The following is a 21,844-nucleotide window of genomic DNA, read 5'->3' as shown; positions in this document are numbered from 1 at the left end:
ATATCCTCCTATATATTAGTTCCCAAACTATTACTGCTCTAAAGTCAAATTTGGATAGGTGGTATGATCTACTTCAAATAAATTCTTTTGTTACGGGAGCTCTACTAACTATGCATAGGGCTGTAGGATATCATATAGTCGGCCCCTCCCGACTTTTGACTTTTCCTTACTGGTTTTAGTTTCGAATTTAATTTATTTTTTTAAATTTTCAAATTTCTTCCGTCTCAAAAAGATAATCAAAAAATAGCGGTTTAGCATCACAAATATTACATATGCTCATCCCTCCCATCCCATTACATTCTCCTACCTGTATAATAACTATTCGGACACAATTACCTCTCAACAAAAGTGACAAAAAACAGATGTAAAGCTATCCGACACATTTCACCACACACACACACCCTGAAGACTACTACATCAAGGAACTTCCAGCATATTTTCTCAACTAAATAGCTGTTCATTCAGCGGAAAATGGATTTTTAATATTTTCACAGAGAAACGACGACGACAGCGGCGATGTCACTTTCCGTTATAATTCTTGCATTTCAAAAAGATTTAAGTTGAGATAAACGAATATGGGAAGTGGCAAGAAAAAATGACGAAAGAAAAAAGAAGATACTTGAAATGGGGTGGCCATGGGCGATGGAAAATGTTTTAGCGAGATTTTTTTTCAAATTTTTTCCTCAAAAGGATGTCCGGCAGAAAAAATGTTCAAGTTTGGAAGGAGAAAAATAAAAAATTCTTCGTATAAAGAATGGTAGCAGGAGGAAGAGAGTATTAAACTTTTATCAAACATCATCAAATTGTGGTTGTGTAGGGGTGTGTGATGCTAAGGGGAATGAGTGGCATAGTAGATAGATAAACGCTATATAGATGTGTGTGTGTGTATAACTTGTGGCTGATGCTGGTCGCCACCATGCAGCCATGATGGAAAATCAAAGTGTCATACCAATGGTGGTCCCTTGTAGCCATAGTGAATCTGACATCCGCACATACATACGTACAGCTTATGAATGATAAAGAGACAATTTTCTAACATTTTACAACATATTTTTTTCGATTAAACGCTTGGATACATAGTAAAAGCTTCTCGGATTTTATTCCCATTGCGACATGGCTCTGTATATTTATCTGTATGTATGTAAGCGTGTGCGAACAAACTCAAATACTTGGCAAAATGTATAAAATATAAATGAATTTCGATCGACTGATGGATGGCAATTTATCTTTTTGAAATTATGGCAAAAAAATTGTTGGAGTAACAAATTTAAGTTTTATATTTGAATGTTACATTTTATTAGAATATGCTGAAAGAACGTTTAGGTGCTTTTAAAGAGAGGCGACGTCTTTTCTCAAGCATAAAAAAACAAGTAAGCAAAGGCTACTGTCGAGCGGGGCCGACCGTTGAATACCCTACAACACTATAATAACCGATACAGTTTATATAGGCGAGATACTCGAAAGAATTATTGTGACAAATAATAAAAGAAAACCATCTGATTTGCTCATTTCCAATTTATTTATTACCAAATGTTTAATTCAAAATGAAAATATGCCAAAAATATGACAAAATGGAAAAAATATGAGAAAATGTTACAAAATCAATATTTTCATTTCTAGAGAGATATTTGTATGCGTTTTTTAGACGTTTTTCCTTTCCTGCCATGAGACCATTCTGAATTAATGAGAACTATCGAAATCAGTTCAGCCGTTCTCGACATATAAGAGATCTTTCAAGCATATCTTCTTTGATAGACATATATATCGCATATATTTGCTATATATTAGATTTTTTGGATCTTAACATCAATGTAAAGATCAGAAGTAAGCTTGTCATGGCTTTGAGATTTAAAATATTCGCGGTTTAATGAAAATTTTTGAATTTTTTCAACAAAAAAGATATGGTCTATTTTACCCGCTAAATAGTATCCGATGACCACCCAAATTGGTAGGCTTCTTCCCCGCCCTAAGCTCTAGCTACATGCGAAATTCCGCGTCGATTGGTCTATAATTGCGACCTGTATAGCTGCCGAAATTTTTTCAGTATTTGGTCCATTTCAACACCTAAACATTTGACGATCATCTCCAAAAGAAATAGGGTTCTATTCTGACCCTAGCCCCACCTCCATTCTAAATTTCGTGAATATCGGGCCATAATTGCGACCTGTAGCGTGATTACAAATTAACATGGACAGACGGACGGACGGACATACATATCTAGATCGACTCAGCTCGGCGAGATAGGAAGATCCATATATACTTTCCTATGTGGGAAATCAATATTTCGTGGTGTTATATAATTTTTGGCCTAATCAAACTTATAATACCCCCAACATATAGTGTTGTAGGGTATAAACATCAGCTGAAATGCTGGTATAAATATTTGAAAATAACTTGAAGATAATTTGGAAATTTATGAAAGTATTGTTTGTAATCAATATATATAACCAGTAAAGAAAGTCCTAAAGTCGGGCGGATCCGACTTTATGATACCCTACACCACTTTGCTAATTTAGTAGAGCTCCGCATAACAACTAAAAGTTTTTATGGGAGAATTCAATCATACACGCCATGATTATAATTATAATTTAAAGTTCAAAGGACTAAATATTGCCCATTTGGTGCAAAATTAATTTGAAATCGGATAAAGATATAAATGGGAGCTATAGCTATATCTGAACCGATCTTCACCAAATTTGGCATATAAGCTTCTAGACTCAATTCGGTCGTATGTGCCAAATTCCGCGCCATTTGGGCAAATATTAGACGTTTGGAGCAAATATTGTTGTTACAGAGTGCATATTACGGCTGCGGAGGACAAAAATAACAAATCGGATGAACAATATATATGGGAGCTATAGCTATATCTGAACCGATTTCGATCAAATTCGGCATACTACCTTCTAGACTCGGTCGTATGTGCCAAATTCCATCCCATTTGGACAAATATTAGACGTTTGGTGCACAATAAAAGGTAAATAGGACGAAGATATATATGGGAGCTATATGCAAATCTGAACAGATCTCTATAAAATTTAGCAAATGTATTTCTGAGCTGTATTTGATATATTTCCCCAAATATTGTTGTTACGGAGTGCATATTACGGCTGCGGAGGACAAAAATAACAAATCGGATGAATAATATATATGGGAGCTATAGCTATATCTGAACCGATTTCGATCAAATTTGGCATATTTATTTTCAGGCCTAATTTGGTTGTACGTGCAAAATTCCATACTATTCGGACCGATATTACACGTTTGGTGCACAATAAAAGGCAAATCGGACGAAGATATGTATGGGAGCTATATCTAAATTTTGACCGATTATCTCCAATTTCAATAAGGTTCGTTCTTGGGCCAAACAAATGATTTGTGCAAAATTTCATCTGGATAGGGCAATAAATGCGAACTGCATTTTGTTTACAAAAAGACATGGACAGACGGACGGACGGACATGCATAAATCGACTCAGAATGTGATTCTATGCAGATCATCAAAAGGAACTCGTTTCCTTTTGCCTGTTACAAACAAATACACAAAGACATAATACCCTGATCACCTTGTGGTGTAGGGTATAGAAATTACATTGGGAATTTTTGTGAAGTAGATCATACCAAATATGAACCAAAGAACATTGCTGTCTAGTACATGATATGACTTCGATAAGGATTACATTAAAAAATATTTATTGGGGTAACGGACCAAGTTTCTCCAAATCGAATCGGTTAAATATGAAAAAACTAAACACTTTGGGCTGATATTACATATATGGTGGACAATAACCGTAAAATCGTATGAAGATGTACATCGAATGTACACAAAAACATGGACCGATCTCGATAAAATTTGGCAGAGGTATTTTCGAGTAGTATCCGATGCCCGGTATCAAATATCATTGTTGTGGAGTGCATATTACGCATGTGAGAGACTTAAACATCAAATCGGATGAAACATATATATGGGAGCTATAGCTATATGTGAACCGATTTTCACCAAAATTTGAGGTACTTGCTTTTAAGATGAATTCAATCAGAATTGCCAAAAATCAGCCCATTTGGGCTTATACTAGCCATTTGGTTCACAAAAAAACCTGAAATCGGATAAAGATATAAATGGGAGTTATATCTTAAACTGATCCGATTTCGATAAATTTAGTTCACAAAAAATCTGAAATCCGATAAAGATATATATATATATATATATATATATATATATATATATATATATGGGAGCTATATCCAAATCCGAACCGACAAAATTTTAAACACTTATTTCTGAGCTGTATCTGATATCTGGTATTAAAGTTTATTGTCGTGGAGTGTATATTACGCATGTGAGCGAATTTGACATCAAATCGGATAAACATATATATGGGAGCTATAGCTATGTCTGAACCGATTTTCACAAATTTGAAGTACTTGCTTTTAGGATGAATTCACTCAGAATTTCGAAAATTCGGTCCATTTGGGCTGATATTAGCTATTTGGTGCAAAATAAACCTGATATCGGTTAAAGATATATATGGGAAATTTTATAGATGTATCTTTGAGCTCCATAAATTATCTGGTACCAAATATTATTATCCGTGGACTGCATATTACGCGAGTGAGGGACTTAAAATCCCCAAAATCAGATGAACAATATATATGGGAGCTATAGCTATATCTGAACCGGTTTTCTCTAAATTTGATGTACTTGCTTCTAGACTCGGATCGGTCGGATTTTAGCCATTTGGACTGATATTGGCCATTTGGTGCACAATTAACCGGAAACCAGTTGAAGACATATATTTGAACCGATTGGGGTTCGTCTATGGGCCAAACAAATATTGCTTGGAAAATTTCATTTCAATAGAATAATAAATGCGACCTGCCTGAACAGACGTACAAACATGCATAAATCGACTCAGAAAGTGATTCCATGAAGATTCTCTAAAGAAACTGTTTCGTTTCCTTCCGCATGTTACAAACAAATGCTCAAAGACATGAAAATATATAAAATATTGATGATTTTAGCCACATTAACCGGAATTGTTTAATATTTTGTATTTACACTTCGTTACGAGTACCACAACCTGTGGCAGAAAATTGCCCATACAGGTCTTCGTATAGTCCCCACACATTGGTACTTCCCTATATTCGATATTTTGATGAGTACTAGGAGTCAAGGTCTTCGTATACCCCCATATCAGGGTACATCCTCATATTCGGTAGTTTGATGATTTCAGCGATATTATTCACCAAAATTCTTTCAAATTTCTTTTTTGAAGTTTTTAATAGGTACTACAGCCTGTGAGAGAAAATTGCCTTCGTATAGCCCCCATATACCCGAACCTCCCTATATTCGGTATTTTAATTATTTTAGCTACATTATTAACCGGAATTGTTTAAAATTTCGTATGCGAAGTTCCTTATGGGTACTGCAGTCTATGACAGAAATTTGTCTATGCAGGTATAAATCTTCGTATAGCCCCCATATATCGGTACCTCCCTATATTCGGTGTTTGATGTCCCCATCTTCTATGTTGATTTAACGATGTCTGTCTGTTGGAATCACGATACAGAACATATTTTTTGACGCAGAGCTTAAAAATATGTCAGAACATTTTGTCTTGTGTATAGGATGGTTGGTATTGAAAATGAGTTATATTGGTCTAGATTTTGGTACAGTCGCCATATAACGGTACCTCCAAATATTCGGTATTTTGATGATTTTCGCCACATTTCGTTACGAATTTGTCTAAAAAATGGGTTCTAGCTCCGCCGGCAAAACATTGAATATTTATGTCCAAGTTTTCCTATTGTGCACATATAACGATACCCACCGATGCTCGGTAGTATCCAAACAGTCTTATATATATTAATAATAATATTTTCTTTACCAAAGGTGGAGAATATTAAAAGTTTGACACGGCCGAACTTAATGTTTTATACCCTCCACCATACTATGGAGGGTATATTAACTTTCTCATTCCGTTTGTTACTCCTCGAAATACTCATGTCAGACCCAACAAAGTATATATATTCTTGATCAGCGTAAAATTCTAACTCGATTTAGCGATGTCCGTCTGTCCGTCTGGCTTTATGTCTGTTGTAATCACTCTATCTTTAGAACGAATTGAGATAGAAGGCTAAAATTTTGCACACATGTTTATTTTGCCAATAGCCAGGGTAAGTTCGTAAATGGGCCATGTAGGTCCACGTTTTCATAAAGTCCCCATATAACGGTGCCTCTCTATATTCGGTTTTTTGATGATTTTAGCGACATTATTCTGTCTTCGTATAGCCCCCGTATATATAACGGTACCTCCCAATATTTGGTATTTTGATGATTTTAGCTTCATTATTGAAGCTATTTAGAGTTCGTAATGGGAACTACAGCCTGTGACAGAAAATTGTCTATGCAGGTCCAGGTCTTCGCATAGCTCCTATATAACGGTACCTCCCTATGTACGGTATTTTAATGATTTTGGCTACATTATTCACCGTTTCCATTATTACATTATTCCATTATTACATTATTCCAAGTTTCGAATTTGAATATGGTAATGGCTTTTGACAAACAATGCTTATGCAGGTGCAAGTCGTACGTCTATTTTCGGTATTTTTAAAATGGCAACAGAATTTTAGGCAAATTTTATCTTTTTTGAAAATTTTCAAATTTGTTCTAAATGGTGGAGGGTATTCAAAGTTCGGCCCGGTGGAAGTTACTGATTTTTACTTGTTTTAATTGTTTTTTGAAATTTCTAAATTCGTTCCATTTGGTGGAGGGTATTTAAAATTCGGCAGGACCAAATTTCCTGGTTTTTTTCTTGATACTAGCTCAAGCCATCTTCCACTTTTTTGTAAAAGAACAAAAACAGTAGCAAGCCCCTTTTTGAATCACTATTCTGCGCTCTTAACATTTTTGCCTATCTTAAGCTCTCTGAAACAAATTCAACTCCCACTTCATTCAAATAATGAAATATTGAGTACAGTCTACATAACTCGATTAATTTGATTTATTCGTCATTAACAAATGTCAGAAGAACAAACAAATATTCCTTTCAAACATTTAACAAAAACTATGCAGACAATTAATTTAGCTTAAATGCATACCTTTTCCACAGATACATCTGTGTGAAGGCAAACCCCAAAGAAAAAACTTGTTTTACTCTCTCCAAATTTGTGGGCGGATATTTTACTTAGAAAATGGGGCGGGGGTGGGTGGTAATTTGGTGGCATACGTCGTTGTTGGAAATTAATTTTAGTTTTTATTTCCCGTGTGGCTGGCGGCTGTGGCATTATGTCGACAACTTCACTCACCATTTGCTTGGCTGCCTTAATACAAAGAAGCTATGGCAATTTGTATAAAAATCACTTAAGCATCCATTATCCTTTTAATAAAAGAAAAGGCATTGGCAGAGAGAGAGAGGGAGCGACATACACACACACTCGCACTTGCTTAAAGGAAAACCACAAACATGTCTTGCCTGTGAAACAAAGCAGCAGCCGCAGCAACTTGGAAAACCGAAAGAAGACATTGCCAACATTTCTTGTTGACACCCTCTGTACAATTTTAAGGATAATAAATAAAATTCATTTTGTGGTAAATTTTCTTTATTAGCATCGTTAGATGCTTTCATCTGTTTTGACTTTCTCAAATGTGTGGGTGTTGTTGATTGCCTCGACGACGTTGGCTGCTGCTTCACATATGCAGGCATTGCCGACATCCCCCTTGGACTGCTCTGGCTGTTACTGCTCAGCAATTACTTCTAATGTCTTTAATTTGACTCTAATTATGTTAGAGAGCAATTAAATGACATTATGTTGGAGTGCAAGGCAACAATGGAGGATATCAGAGGAAACCACATCCTGAAAGCCACAAACACAGAGGAACATATACAAACACATTCATGGGTGTATATAGCAATTGTGGTATTAATGTTCTTAACGTTGCTCTCAAAGGATGTCAATGCAATTAATTTAAAGAAAATAAAGTTGGTTAATGTCTGTCTGTCTCCTTTGTATTTGAATATTTTTCTCTTTGGCTTATTTAGTTGCCGTTGTTTTGGGGCTTCGTATTGCGGAGGATTCATGTGTGTTTTAGGAATTTGCAAAAAGTCTTTTAAGCAAAATGGCTGACATGTTTTGTGGGTGTAACTAAGAATGACATTAAAGTGTACATAACCAAGTAAAAAAACTGTAAGTTCGGCCGGGCCGAACTTTGAGCACCACTATTTGGAATGAATTTGACAATTTTCAAAAAAAAACTAAAATTTTTCTAAAATCTTAAAAATCCGAATCTAGCCTTTAGGGTTACGGTCTATTGGCAACTTTTGTCATAAGCCATTAGAATATTCAAATGCGAAACTTGAAAACAAAATCGGTGAATAATGTAGCTAAAATCTTCAAAATACCGGATATAGTTAGGTACCATTATATGGGGGCATAACAAAACGTGGACCTGCACAATTTTTTGTCATAGGCTGTAGTATCCATTCAAATACCAAATTTGAAAAAATTTCGGTGAATAATGTCGCTAAAATTATCAAAATACCGGAAATAGGAAGGTACCATTACATGGGAGCTATACGAAGACGTGGACCTGCACAGACAATTTTGTGCCATAGGCTGTAGTATCCATTTCGAACTCCAAATACCAAATTTGAAAAATTTCCGGTGAATAATGTCGCTAAAACCATCAAAATACTGAATATCTTGAGGTATCGCTATATGAGGGCTATACGAAGACGTGGACCTGCAGACAATTTTCTGTCTTAGACTGTAGTATTCATTACGAACTTCAAATACCAAATTTGAAACAATTCCGGTAAATAATCATAAAAATACTGAATATCGGAAGGTACCGTTATATGGGGGCTATACGAAGGTACCTATACGGCCCATTTTCAGTTTTAGGCTGTAGTATCTATTACGAACTGCAAATACCAAACTTGAAACATTTCCGATAAATAATGTCGCTTAAATCACCAAAATACCGAAAATAGGGAGGTACCTTTATATGGGGGCTATACGAAGACGCGGACCCACATGGCCCATTTTCAATACCAAAAGTCCTGCAGACATAATACACATTTGAGTAAAATTTTATCAACCTACTTCATATCGCTCGGAAGCCACAGACGGATAGACGGACGGACATTACTAAATCGACATAAAAATTTATGCTGATCAATAATATATATACTTTGTGGGGTCTAAAAATATATTTCCTAAAATCTAAAATAAAAAATATCTAAAGTCTTAAAATATATTGTCATTATTACAAATGGAATGACAAACTTAATATACCATCCGTACTATGGTGGAGTGTATAAAAACTGCAACAAAGTCAAACGCCATAATTTTTAAATTTTATTGAATGAAAGCAAAAAATGTCAGAAATAGCATCAAATTTTAAAATAAGTTTTGGATTTTTTGGAATTGGTTCCCTTTGACACGAATTATGGCCTTCAAACGGCCAATGAAACCGTCACGGCCCATGGCTCATTCTCTGCGAAGAGCTTGCTTGAGGTGATCGACACTTTTGTATTTTTTAGTGCCAATCTTGCTTTCCAAAATACTCCAGACTCAATAGTCCAACGGATTGGTATCCGGAGATTTTGGTGGTCATTGTGCGCTGGAAATGAAGCGAAGAACCTCATTTTGTAACCATTCTTGGGTGGCGCGTGCAGAGTGCGATGGTGCTGAGTCCTGTTGGAATGTTCAAAGTCTGCGGCCAAAATGTTTGCGTGTCCAAGGCTTTAATACATCCTACAGAATATTTTCGCGATAATATTCGGCATTTATTCTGATGCCCCGGTCGATTAATATAAGCGGAGAGCGACCTTCAGCTGTTATGGCGGCCCACAACATCACCATGGCCGGCGCTTGAGTTCTGGGGGGCCAACCGAAGGTGCACATTTTCAGCTGACCTCTTTGGCAAGAAAACACGATCAATTTGTTTGTTTATAAACTACTGGACAACGAATGTTTTCTCATCGGAGAAAACCAAATTCGGCCAAGCGAAGTAACTCTATAGCTCTTTTGAGTCTATTTTCAATCTGTTGCGGTTTAAGTTCTTGCACTTTTTGGAATTTCAATGGCTTCACCCCGAGCTCATTTTTCAATATTTGCAGAATGGAATATTGCGATATGTTCAGCTCACGAGCCAATTTTTTGGCTACTGCGACGCGGGTTTCGATCAAGTCGCTTCTTAACTTTGCGAACCATTTCTGCTGATGTTGCTGTTTTCTTTCGTCCACTTCCTTGACGTCGTGCTACGCTACCAGTATCACGGTAACGATGGTATGAGACACAAATGATTTATTCACATTTAAATGCTGGAGTTCTCTAACGATAGCCACTTGTGGTTTTCCAGCCAAATATAAAGAAATCACACTATCACGCTTGAATTCCACCACGAATAACTTTTTTCCTGGAAAATTCCCAACAAAATGCTAAAGAATATATTGAGCTTTCACTGAAATAATTTTAACAGCTCTCGGACGATTGGCTTAGAATTGACAGCTGTCTGAAATTTGTTGCAGTTTTTTCATCTCACCCTTACATTGTGGGGTCTAAAATGTATATTTCGAGGTATTACAAACGGAGTGACAAACTGAATAATATACCCCCCTTTGGTGGAGGGTATAAAAAGAATTGGAATTAAATAAAAGTATCATTATTTCTATTTCTGGAGGCAGAATCATACAGTGGGTTCCGAATCGTGTTTTTTGTAATTTCTGAGTTGTTAGATAAATTATTGTACCCTCCACCTTCAGGTGACCCATAATTTAAATTTGATAACCCTTGCAGTTTCTGAGTTCTTAAAAAATCCCTCGGGCTTCCGAACGAAAAAAGTAGTTTGATAAAATTTTACTCAAATGTATATTATGTTTTTTAGTATTGAAAATGGGCCAAAACGTGGACCTACGTTTTGGTATAACCCCCATATAATGGTACCTCCATACTTTCGGTATTTTGGCGATTTAAGCGACATTATTAACCGGAAATATTTGAAATTTGGTATTTGAATTCCTTTCATGAAGAAGCCAACCGATGACTTAAACCAGTCAATATCAGTGCTTTAGGTATTCTCACCTTAATTTCTTGCCCTCTACAGATATTTACACGAACATTTAAGAGAATAATAGAATAAAATCGTTTAAAAATATTATTTTGCTGAATCTCAAAAAAAACGTATTTTTCGAGTTATGTCACTCTTCGGGTGAATGAGCGATATATTCCCAAAACGTGTCTGTCTCTGCGGTTGTATTGTCACCAACATCTACTTCATTTTTCAATGCGAATTAACAGCAACATTTTTCCATTATTCATTGTTTTGTATTGTAATTTGATGGTATTGTTGAGTTACATTTAAATTACTTACAGTTACATTAACATGTCAGAACCCAAAATAGTATTGTAATGATGGAGTGGTGAGCAGTAAAAAACAATTGCTAAGGGATGTAACTTCACTGCGACTCTATTATGCGTTGTCTTTGTTAAAAAGAAGTACATCTACAATAATAGACACTGTTGCAGGATTCGATATCTAACGATGATGAGATAGTTTTCCTAAAAATTTTAGTAGCAAATTTGAACGTATCGTAGACGTATTTGCCGATCATCGTTTAAGATGCAGCAATTAGTTGGTTTAGTCCCCCTGCCAATTTCTTGTAACCACGCTGGCGTCGAAAAAACTTCCACTTGGTCCACAATATCATTAGCCCCCATATAACGTTGCATCGAAATATAATGATTTTTATACCCTCCGCCATAGTATGGAGGGTATATTAAGTTTGACATTCCGTTTGTAACACCTCGAAATATACATTTCAGACCCCACAAAGTAAATATACTCTTGATCAGCATAAAATTTTATGTCGATTTAGCGATGTCCGTCCGTCTGTGGAAATCACTCTAGCTTCCGAACGAAATGAAGTAGGTTAATAAAATGTTACTCACATATATATTAAGTCTGCAGGACTTTTGGTATTGAAAATGGGCCAAAACGTGGACCTACGTTTTGGTATAACCCCCATATAATGGTATCTCCATATTTTCGGTATTTTGGTGATTTAAGCGACATTATTAACCGGAAATGTTTAAAATTTGGTATTTGAAGTTCATAGTGGATGCTACAGCCTATGACAGAAAATTGTGCGTGCAGGTCCACGACTTCGTATGGCCCCAATATAACGGCACCACCCGATATTCGGTAATTTAATGATTTTAGCGACATTAATCACTGGATTTGTTTCAAATTTGGTATTTGAAGTTCGTAATAGATACTACAGCCTGAGACAGAAAATTGTCCATGCAGGTCTACGTCTTCGTATAGCCCCCATATAATAGTACCTCCCGATATTCGGTATTTTGATGATTTTATCGACATTAATTACCGGAAATGTTTTAAACATGGTACTTAAAGTTCGTTATGGATGCTATAGTCTGTGACAAAAAATTGTCTGTGCAGGTCCACGTCTTCGTATAGCCCCCATATAGTGGTATCTCCCGATATTCAGTATTTTGACGATTTTAGGTACAATACTTACCGAAATTGTTTGAGATGTAGTAATTGAAGCACGTAATGGATGCTACAGCTTGTTACAGGTCCAGGTTTTCGTATAGGTTCGATATAACGGTACCTCCCGAGATTCGATATTTTGATGATTTTAGCGACATTATTCACTCGAATTGTTTCAAATTTGATATTTGAAGTTCGTAACGGATACTACATCCTATGACAGAAAATTGTCTGTGCAGTTCCACGTCTTCGTATAGCCCCCATATAGCTATATCTCCCGATATTCGGTGTTTTGATGATCTTAGCGACATTATTTACCAGAATTTTTTTTTCGAATTTTGTATTTGAAGTTCGTAATGGATACTACAGCCTGTGACAGAAATTTGTCTGTGCAGGTTCACGTCTTCGTATAGCTCCCATTTAACGGTACCTCCCGATATTCGGTATTTTGATGATTTTGGCGTCATTATTCACCGGAGTATTTTCAAATTGCGTATTTAGATGTCGTAATGGGAACTACAGTCTGTGACAGAAAATTGTTTGTGCAGGTCCACGCCTACGTATAGCCCCCATATAGCGGTACCTCCCGATATTCGGTATTTTGATGATTTTATTGACATTAATCACCGGAATTGTTTCAAATTTAGTACTTTCAGTTCGTAACGGATACTACATCCTACGACAGAAAATTGTCCGTGTAGGTCCACTTCTTCGTATAACCCCCATATAGCGGCACCTCCCGGTATTCTGTATTTTGATAATTTCAGCGACATTATTCACCGGAAATGTTTCAAATTTGGTATTTGAAATTCGTAATAGATGCTACAGCCTAAGACAGAAAAATGGCTGTGCAGGTCCACGACTTCGTATAGCCCCCTATACCTCCCGATATTCGGATTTTTTTTTAAGTTTCGCATTTGAATATTGTAATGGCTTATGACAAAAGTTGCCTATGGCTACATTAGGCATTTTTAAGATTGTAACAGAATTTTTAACGATTTTTTTTTGAAAATTGCGAAATTAGTTCCAGATGGTGGAGGGTATTCAAAGATGAGCAAGGCCGAACTTACAGCTTTTTTACTTTTTTATGAACATTATGAATACTGAAAACTCAACATTACTGCTTTCAGTTAATTATTCTAATATCTACTTAATATGTATTAATCTCCCCCAACCCTCGCCCCTGCCCACCCCACACACACAGGCAATCCTGTCAGACAAACCTCCCAAATAGATAATGCCTACCTTATTACATTCTTAAAACAATTTCAACTAATAACTCAAATTACAATGTATTAAACTACAATTTAAATCAATATAACAACAGCGCGTGGAAACTCCACCCCCCAACCCACTGATGGCCATCTACCAATCCACAAATAATGACCACCAATTGCATACCGAAATAGTGGCGATGAATTAAAAAAAATCACAAATCAATATCTACACCAATAACAACAAATTGAAATGAAAACATTCAAATCCACAGGCTATAATTAATTATGGATTTATGAATGACAGAAAAATGAATGAAAATGGGGGACCTTAGATTATTTCTACGCCCCTCAAGGAACTCAGAACATATCTGTGTGTACACATATATACATGTGTGTATACACATGTGTTTGTATATAAATTTAGGACATTTATAAAATCATCCACCTGTATATACTTATGAAATGTTAAAATGGATGTGAGGGTGGTTGGTTAGTTGGTTGGTGGGGGGGGAGAGTTCCCCCCAATTGACTTGTAATTGTAATTGACCAATCAGCTAAAATATTCATAATTTGAGTGGCAGTTCGTTTTTCTTTTCCCTTTGAAAAGGGTTATCAAAATGGATTTCCAATCAATGGAAATGTTCGAAACCTTACATTTTAAGCAGCTCTGTTCTCATCTCCGCAGACCATGTTGTAAAGGGTGTGGCTGTTGACTAAGTGGCGGATATTTTCATAGTCCTTTTTTCTGACATTGTTTTATACCCAGACAAATCGGCTGAAGCTAGAATCTTTAAATTTTGGGTGAGGGTCTCTCTTGGTCCGAAGGTGTAAGATAAGGCTGGGTTTTTGGATATTCTTACTAGAACGTTACGAAAAGTACTAAAAGGTACCCTTTGTATTTGACGAACCAGTAGAGCTAGAACTCTTAAATTTGGAATGAGGGTCACCGATGTTGTGTATGATAGATGTACCAAAGGGTTTTTAGAAATGTATTTGGTACCATTTCGTATCATGTGAACGGTTGAAGTTAATAACTTGGAATTTGGAATAGGGATCAAGGTTGAGGAGTAGGGTCCATGTAGGAAGGTGATGATGATAAACGGTACTAAATTTGATACAATTTGAATTTGGATTGAGCTGGAATCCTGAAATTTGAAGTTAACATTACTGGCGGAGCGTAGTAGCGTATGGGGAGGAAGTGTTCGAAATTTGTACTTATGTGCACGAAAAGTACTAAATCGTATTAAATTTGGTTCAATTTCGATTTGGGTGAACCGATACAGTTGGGATTCTGAAATTTGGAAGTAAGATTACATTGTAGGATTCAACTATGTAATGTTTAGAAATTCGTACTTCGGTGTACTAAATGTTTCTAAAATTGGTACAATTTAAATTTTGAGAGAACCGACAAAGTTGGAATCCTGAAATTTGGAAATAATATTTATTTTGGATTGTATGATGTTGGTAGTCATGGAAATTTGTACTTATGTGTACTAAAATGTACTAAATTTGGTCCAATTTGGACTTGATTGAACCAATAGAGCTGGTATTCTGAAAATTGGAAATAAGATTAATGTCAGAGTGTAGCATTGGGATATGGAGGTAGTTTTGGAAGTTTGTACTTATGTGCACAAAAAGTACTAATTGGTACTAAATTTGGTACAATTTAACTTTGGGTGAACCGATAGAGAGGAAATTCTGAAGTATGGAATTACTAATGCTCTTTGAGCGTAGGATTACGATTTGTAGGATTCAGCTATGTAAGTTTTAGAAATTCATACTTCGGCGTACTAAATGTTTCTAAAATTGGTACAATTTAAATTTTGAGAGAACCGACGAAGTTGGAATCCTGAAATTTGGAAATAATATTTATTTTGGATTGTATGATGTTGGTAGTCATGGAAATTTGTACTTATGTGTACTAAAATGTACTAAATTTGGTACAATTTGGGTTTGGGTAAACCAATAGAGCTGGAATCCTGAAATTTGGTATTGGGTTAACTGTGGTAATGTAGGGTTGGGAAATTCATACTTCTGTGTACTAAATATGGTACAATTAAAATTTCGGAGAAACGGTAGAGTAGGAATCAAGACATTTGGAAAAATAAGATTTATATTCGATTGTATGATGCCTGCTGTTATGAAAATTTTGTACTTATTTGTACTAAAGCGGACTAAATTTGATACAAATTGGAATTGTAGTGAACCGATAGAGGAATGGAATTTTGAAATTTGAAAATAAGATTTCTATGAGATTGTATGATTGATGTATGGAGGTAGTTTCGAAAACTTGGAGTGTAGCATTGGAATATGTAGGAAGTACTTATGTGTACTAAATTTGGTACAATTGGGATTTGTATAAACCGATATAGCTGGAAGCCCAAAAATTTAATATTAAGGTCTCTGGTGGTGTCAGTGGCTAAGATATGAGGATGGTTTTGGAAATGGTTCGAAAAATAGATAAGCGACTCGATCGAAACCCGCGTCGCAGTGGCCGAAAAATGGCTCGTTAGCTGAACATATCGCAATATTCCATTCGGCAAATATTGAAAAATTAGCTCGGGGTAAAGCCATTGAAATTCCAAAAAGTGCAAGAACTTACACCGCAACAGAAAGAAAATAAACTCAAAAGAGCTAAAGAGTTGCTTCGCTTGGCCGAAAGTTGGTGAACTGCCGAATTTGGTTTTCTCCGATGAGGAAACATTCGTTGTCCAGCAGTTTGTAAACAAACAAAATGATCGTGTTTACTTGCCAAAGAGGTCAGGTGAAAATGTGCTCCGCCGGCCAAGGTGATGGTGTGGGTCGCTCTCCGCTCGTATTAATCGACCGTTACATCAGAATAAATGCCGAATATTATAGCGAAAATATTCTGGAGGGTGTATTAAAGCAAAGTGGGCACGCAAACATTTAGGCCGCAGACCTTGGACATTCCGACAGGACTCAGCACCATCGCACAAGAATTGTTACAAAATGAGGTTCCTCGCTTCATTTCCAGCGCACAATGGCCACCATAATCTCCGAATACCAATCCGTTGGACTATTGTGTCTGGAGTATTTTGCAAAGCAAGGTTGGCACTAAAAAATTCCAAAGTGTCGATCACCTCAAGCAAGCGCTTCGCCGGTTTCATTGGCCGTTTGAAGGCCATAATTGGTGCCAAAGATGACCAATTCGAACAAATCTAAACTTATTCTAATATTTGATGTAATTTCGGACTTTTTTGCTTTTATTCAATATAATTTAAAAAAAAATGTAAAAATTAGCATTTCACTTTGTTGCAGTTTTTTATCTCACCCTGTATACCTTAGATTTGCAAGCTCAAACTTCTTGTGCATCCCCACAGAAGATCGATATTCCAAAAAATCTCATACCGATATTATTTATAGCAATATTTCTGTCAAATTTGGATAGTGATCGAAAATAAACCATACCATCCTACTCCTCCTAGTTCCTCTCCCCCCCAAAAAAATCTTCAAATATTGAAAAATGCATGAATATCATACAAGTCAAAGACAGTCCGCAATTTCTTGCAAATGGTTGCATATTTAGTCAAACTTAGCTTACGGTTGACTATATGAATCCGATTCTTCTTAATTTTTTATTTTAATTATTTTTTCTTCATAAGGTTTGATTTAGGACTTATTAGCAGGACAATTTGTAACCAACTTACGATCGCGGCATGTTAAGGCCTCACGATCATACCACTGTGTTAGGGAACAACGTTGACGTTTGACACGACCCCGTTGGCAGACGTAGAAACGACGACAATGTCTGCTGTCTGTCAAGACCGTATTATCCGGCAGCGAAGCACAATCGTTAAGAGTCAATAGAGTCTTTGCCGGTTTATTTAAATTCTCGGGTATTGGATCTGTGGCCATATGTTCGGGAATTGGTTCACATGTTGTGGTGGTTGGACATGTAGTGGTAGTAGTAGGACAAGCTGTAGTAGTTGTTAGACAATCTGTGTTTTCATTACCTTGGGATGTCGATGTTACATCTTTTTGTGGAGATATATTCGTAGTATTCGAATTTGCAGTTGGAATGGCGGTGTGATTACTCTCGGACATTGAATGGTTAAGCATTACCGTTAGCACAAGGTGCATATTTCTGACATGATCGCCAACACCGAATTCATTGCAGTTGATGTTATTGTTTAGGAGCAATGCAAGGGATAGAATCCAAATCAGCACTCCATATCCTGATCGGAAATAGAAACTAGAAATGTTATTGCAATTTTAGAAAAATTATTTTTTTCAGTTACCAAATTCCATATTTTCCCAATCAAAAAGTTATTAAGGCAAAGAATTTCCGACAATTGACCAAGAGTTATAGTTGCATGGGTTTTATATACGATTTACCTATGGGTGTGGTTCCTTGTCGTGTAAATGAATGTACAACTATTTTCCATTTTAAATTATCAGTGTAATAGAAAAAAAACACCTCTCTGGACCCAACAACATTTACACTCTGATTATTATTGGGCCCAATGGAACCACGCCCAAAAATATAAGTTGGAAAGTATCAGTCGGTTTGCCGACAGATCTATACTCTCAGCCCATGATTTTCATGATTTTCTGAAATCTTTGAACGCTGGTACTGCGAGGTAATAAAAAAAGATGACACCAGATCTTACATTGGTATAAATGTTCAGATATGGGAGGTTTATGGAAAATTGGATTCTTCTTCAAGATTATGACCTTTGAGTGAAAGGTATCAGAAGGAGAGGATATTTCCCATCTTAGTTACACATAATTTGATAAGAATAATAAAAGAAATAAATAATTGACCAAAAGTGCCAGATAAGGCTAGGTTTTTGGAAATTCGTACTAGAACGGTACGAAAAGTACTAAATATGGTACCCTTTGTATTTGAGAAAACAGTAGAGCTAAAACTCTTAAATTTGGAATGAGGGTCACTGATCGAGTGTATGATACACGTACCAAACGATTTTTGGAAATACTCATATAAGTGTACGAAAACTACTAAAATGTACTCGATTTGGTCCCATTTCGTAGCATGTGAACGGTTAGAGCTAAAAACTCGAAATTTGGAAAGAGAATCAAGGTTGACGAGTAGAGTCATTGTAAGTAGGTAGGCATACGAAAAGTACTAAACGGCACTAAAATGTACTACATTTGGTACAACTTCGTATCGTGTGATCGGTTGGAGATAAAAACTTGAAATTTGAAAAGGAAATCAAAGTTGACGAGTAGGTTCGATGTAAGGAGGTAGTTTTGAAAGTGTGTACTTATGTATATGTAGATTGCTAAGCGGTACTAAATTAGGTACAATTCGAACGGATGGAGCTGAAATCCTAAAATTTGAAATTAGCTTTACTGGCGGAGAGTAGGATTGGGATATGAAGATAGTTTTCGAAATTTGTACATATGTGCACGAAAAGTACTAAATGGTACTACATTTCGATTTGGGTGATTCGACAGAGCTGGAATGCTGAAATTTGTAAATAAGACCACTATTTCATTGTAGGACTGAGGTTTGTATGTTGTTGTGGAAATTCGTACTTCTGTGTGCTAAATGGTACAAAATTTGGTACAATTTAAATTTTGGGGCAACCGGTAAATTTGGAGAACTGAAATTTTAAAATAAGATTACATTGTAGGGAAATGTCTACTTATGTATACTAATTTGGTACAATTTGAATTTGGGAGAACCGATAGAGATAGAATCCTGAAATAAGATATCTATTGGATTGTATGATGTAGGTAGTTATAGTTAGAGTTAGATTTGAGCTAACCAATAAAGATGGAATCCAAAAATTAGGAAAAATATTATAGAGGTAGTATTGAAAATTTGGAGTGTAGATTTGAGGTATGTAAGAAGTTTTGGAAATTCCTACTTATGTGTACTAAATGGCACTAAATTTGATACAAATTGGAATTGTGGTGAGCCGAAAGAGTTGGAATTCTTAAATTTGGAAATATGGGATTTCTATGGGATTGTATGATTGAGGTATGGAGGTATGGAAGTAGTATTAAAAAGTTGGAGTGTAGGATTTGGGTATTAAGGAAGTGTTGCAAATTCATACTAATGTGTACTAAATTTGGATTTGTCCGAACCTGAAGTTTGGAATTAAGATTTTTGTTGGAGTATGAGATTGGGTGATTTAGGAACTTCTGAAAATTCGAGCATATTTGTAATCCTGTAATTTGATATGGATGTCACTGTTGGCGTCTGTGGTTCAAAGAAGGAGCTGGTTTTGGATATGCGTTCCATAATTGTACAAAATGGTACTAATTTTAAAATAGGGGAAATTAAAGAGCTGAAATTGGTATCTGAGGTATGAAGTCTTTTTTGGAAATGTGTACTATAATAGTTAGAAAAGTATTAAATGTTACTAAATATGGTATTGGGTGAAGGGATAGAGCGAGAATCCTAAAATTTGATATAGAGGTCTCTTTTGTTATCTGGAATTGAGATATGGAGGTGGTTTTAGAAAAGTACTAAGTGGTGCTAATTTTGGATAACTGTTGGTGTCTTGGATGGAGATATGCGTACTAAATTTTACTAAATTGGGTATTGGGTGACGGGATAGAGTTGAAATTTTGTATTGAAGTCATTGTTGGAAAAATTTGTATTGAAGTCATTGTTGGTTTCTAGGGTTGAGATATGGAGACGTTGAAAAAGTTTTGGACAGAAAAATTGGTTGCGGGTCTTAAAATCGGGATCAACCTCATAAATGGGTCAAATTCCATTGTTAAATGATTCTTGAAGTAGTCCAAAGCAATCTGTCAATTTTCAAAGCTCTGTATTAAATATTTCGAAATATATCTCAAAATATTGGGGTCCATTTCTATATATGGCCAGGGCTCTTTTGGGATTTTTATCTACAAACCGCGTACTATCAAATCCACTTGGAATTTTCCACAATTGTAACAAACTTTGTAAGAAAAAATCCTAAATTGTTGAAAATAGAAAAGTTTATTTTTATAAACCGAAATTTATGATAGATATTTCATGGTATCCTCCCATTGAAATTTGATCCGGAATATCTATTTCTTTGAGACTTTTTCCATTCCATTCCATTTCGGTATTCGATATTAAGGCGATTTTAGGTACAATATTTACCGGATTTTTTTCAAATTTCGTATTTGCAGTTCGTAACGGGTACTACAGCCTGTGACAGAAAATTGTCTATGCAGGTCCAGGTCTTCGTATAGCCTCCAAGTATCGGTACCTCCCTATATTTTGACGATTTTAGGTTCAATATTCAACGGATTTTTTTAAAATTTCGTATTTGCCGTTCGTATCAGGTACTTGTAACAGAAAATTGCTTATGCAGGTCCAGGTCTTCAAGTAGCCCCCATATAATGGTACCTCCCTCTATATTTGGTACTTTGACGATTTTAGGTAGAATATTCACCGAATTTTTGTTTTAAGTTTCGCATTTGAATATTGTAATGGTTTATGCAGGTCCACGTATTCGTATAGACCCCAATAAAACAGCTATATTCTGTATTTTAACAGAATTTTTAGGTTTTTTTTATTTTATTTTATTTATTTTAATTTTATTTTATTTTTTTATTTTATTTTATTTATTTATTTATTTATTTTTTTTTTTTTTGAAAATTGCCAAATTTGTTTCAAATGATGGAAAGTTCGGCCTTGCATTTTTATTTGTTGTTGTTTTTTTTTTTTTTTTTTTTTTTTGAACAAATTTTCATATTCTTTGCAAATGGTGAAGGGTAATCAATGTTCGGCCCGGCAGTGGAAACATAGATTTTCATTCCTTGGTGTTTAATAGTAAAATTTGATGAAGAATATTGTTGTCTTGACATCATCCTTTTAAAATGATGTTTTGGTGGGTAGTCCTGCACAAACTCACACAAAACTGCGGTTTTCCTATTTTTATCACACCAAAAGAAAAGGGTATCTTCACTTAACGCAAACAACTATAATCATTCAAAGTACTTAGCAAATGGCCACCAAAAGGCGTTCCCCTCAACATGTCCAATTGGAAGAGATAATATATAAAACGCTCCAAAACGTATGGAATACGAACAAAAAAAAAAAGACAAACTGAGTAATTGGAACAAATGGAGTACTTTCGAACGAATCAAATTGAAATGTAAAGGGCAAAGATTTCGATTAGATA

The 21,844-nt window shown here is 35.6% G+C and overlaps 1 protein-coding gene across 2 annotated transcripts; it reads right to left on the bottom strand.

Annotated features, from left to right (window-relative positions):
- Positions 1–17,275: 17,275 nt before the first annotated feature.
- Positions 17,276–18,042, bottom strand: LOC131800334 (uncharacterized). 2 transcript variants are annotated; one of them, XM_005190463.4, is made up of 3 exons: positions 17,993–18,042; positions 17,708–17,929; positions 17,276–17,599 (listed from the first exon to the last, which is right to left on the bottom strand). In XM_005190463.4, exons 1-3 carry the CDS (start codon positions 18,000–18,002, stop codon positions 17,364–17,366), a joined length of 468 nt encoding a protein of 155 aa, XP_005190520.1. In that variant the 5' UTR covers positions 18,003–18,042; the 3' UTR covers positions 17,276–17,363. The 2 variants fall into 2 exon arrangements, with proteins under 2 accessions (XP_005190520.1, XP_005190519.1); XM_005190462.4 differs by having other exon boundaries at positions 17,278–17,929.
- Between the last annotated feature and the right edge of the window lie 3,802 nt (positions 18,043–21,844).

This window comes from Musca domestica, unplaced genomic scaffold (genome assembly GCF_030504385.1).
Source record: "Musca domestica strain aabys unplaced genomic scaffold, Musca_domestica.polishedcontigs.V.1.1 187, whole genome shotgun sequence".
Lineage (NCBI taxonomy): Eukaryota > Metazoa > Arthropoda > Insecta > Diptera > Muscidae > Musca > Musca domestica.
The sequence above is the reverse complement of the archived record's forward strand: the minus strand, read 5'-3'. Positions and strand labels throughout refer to the sequence as shown.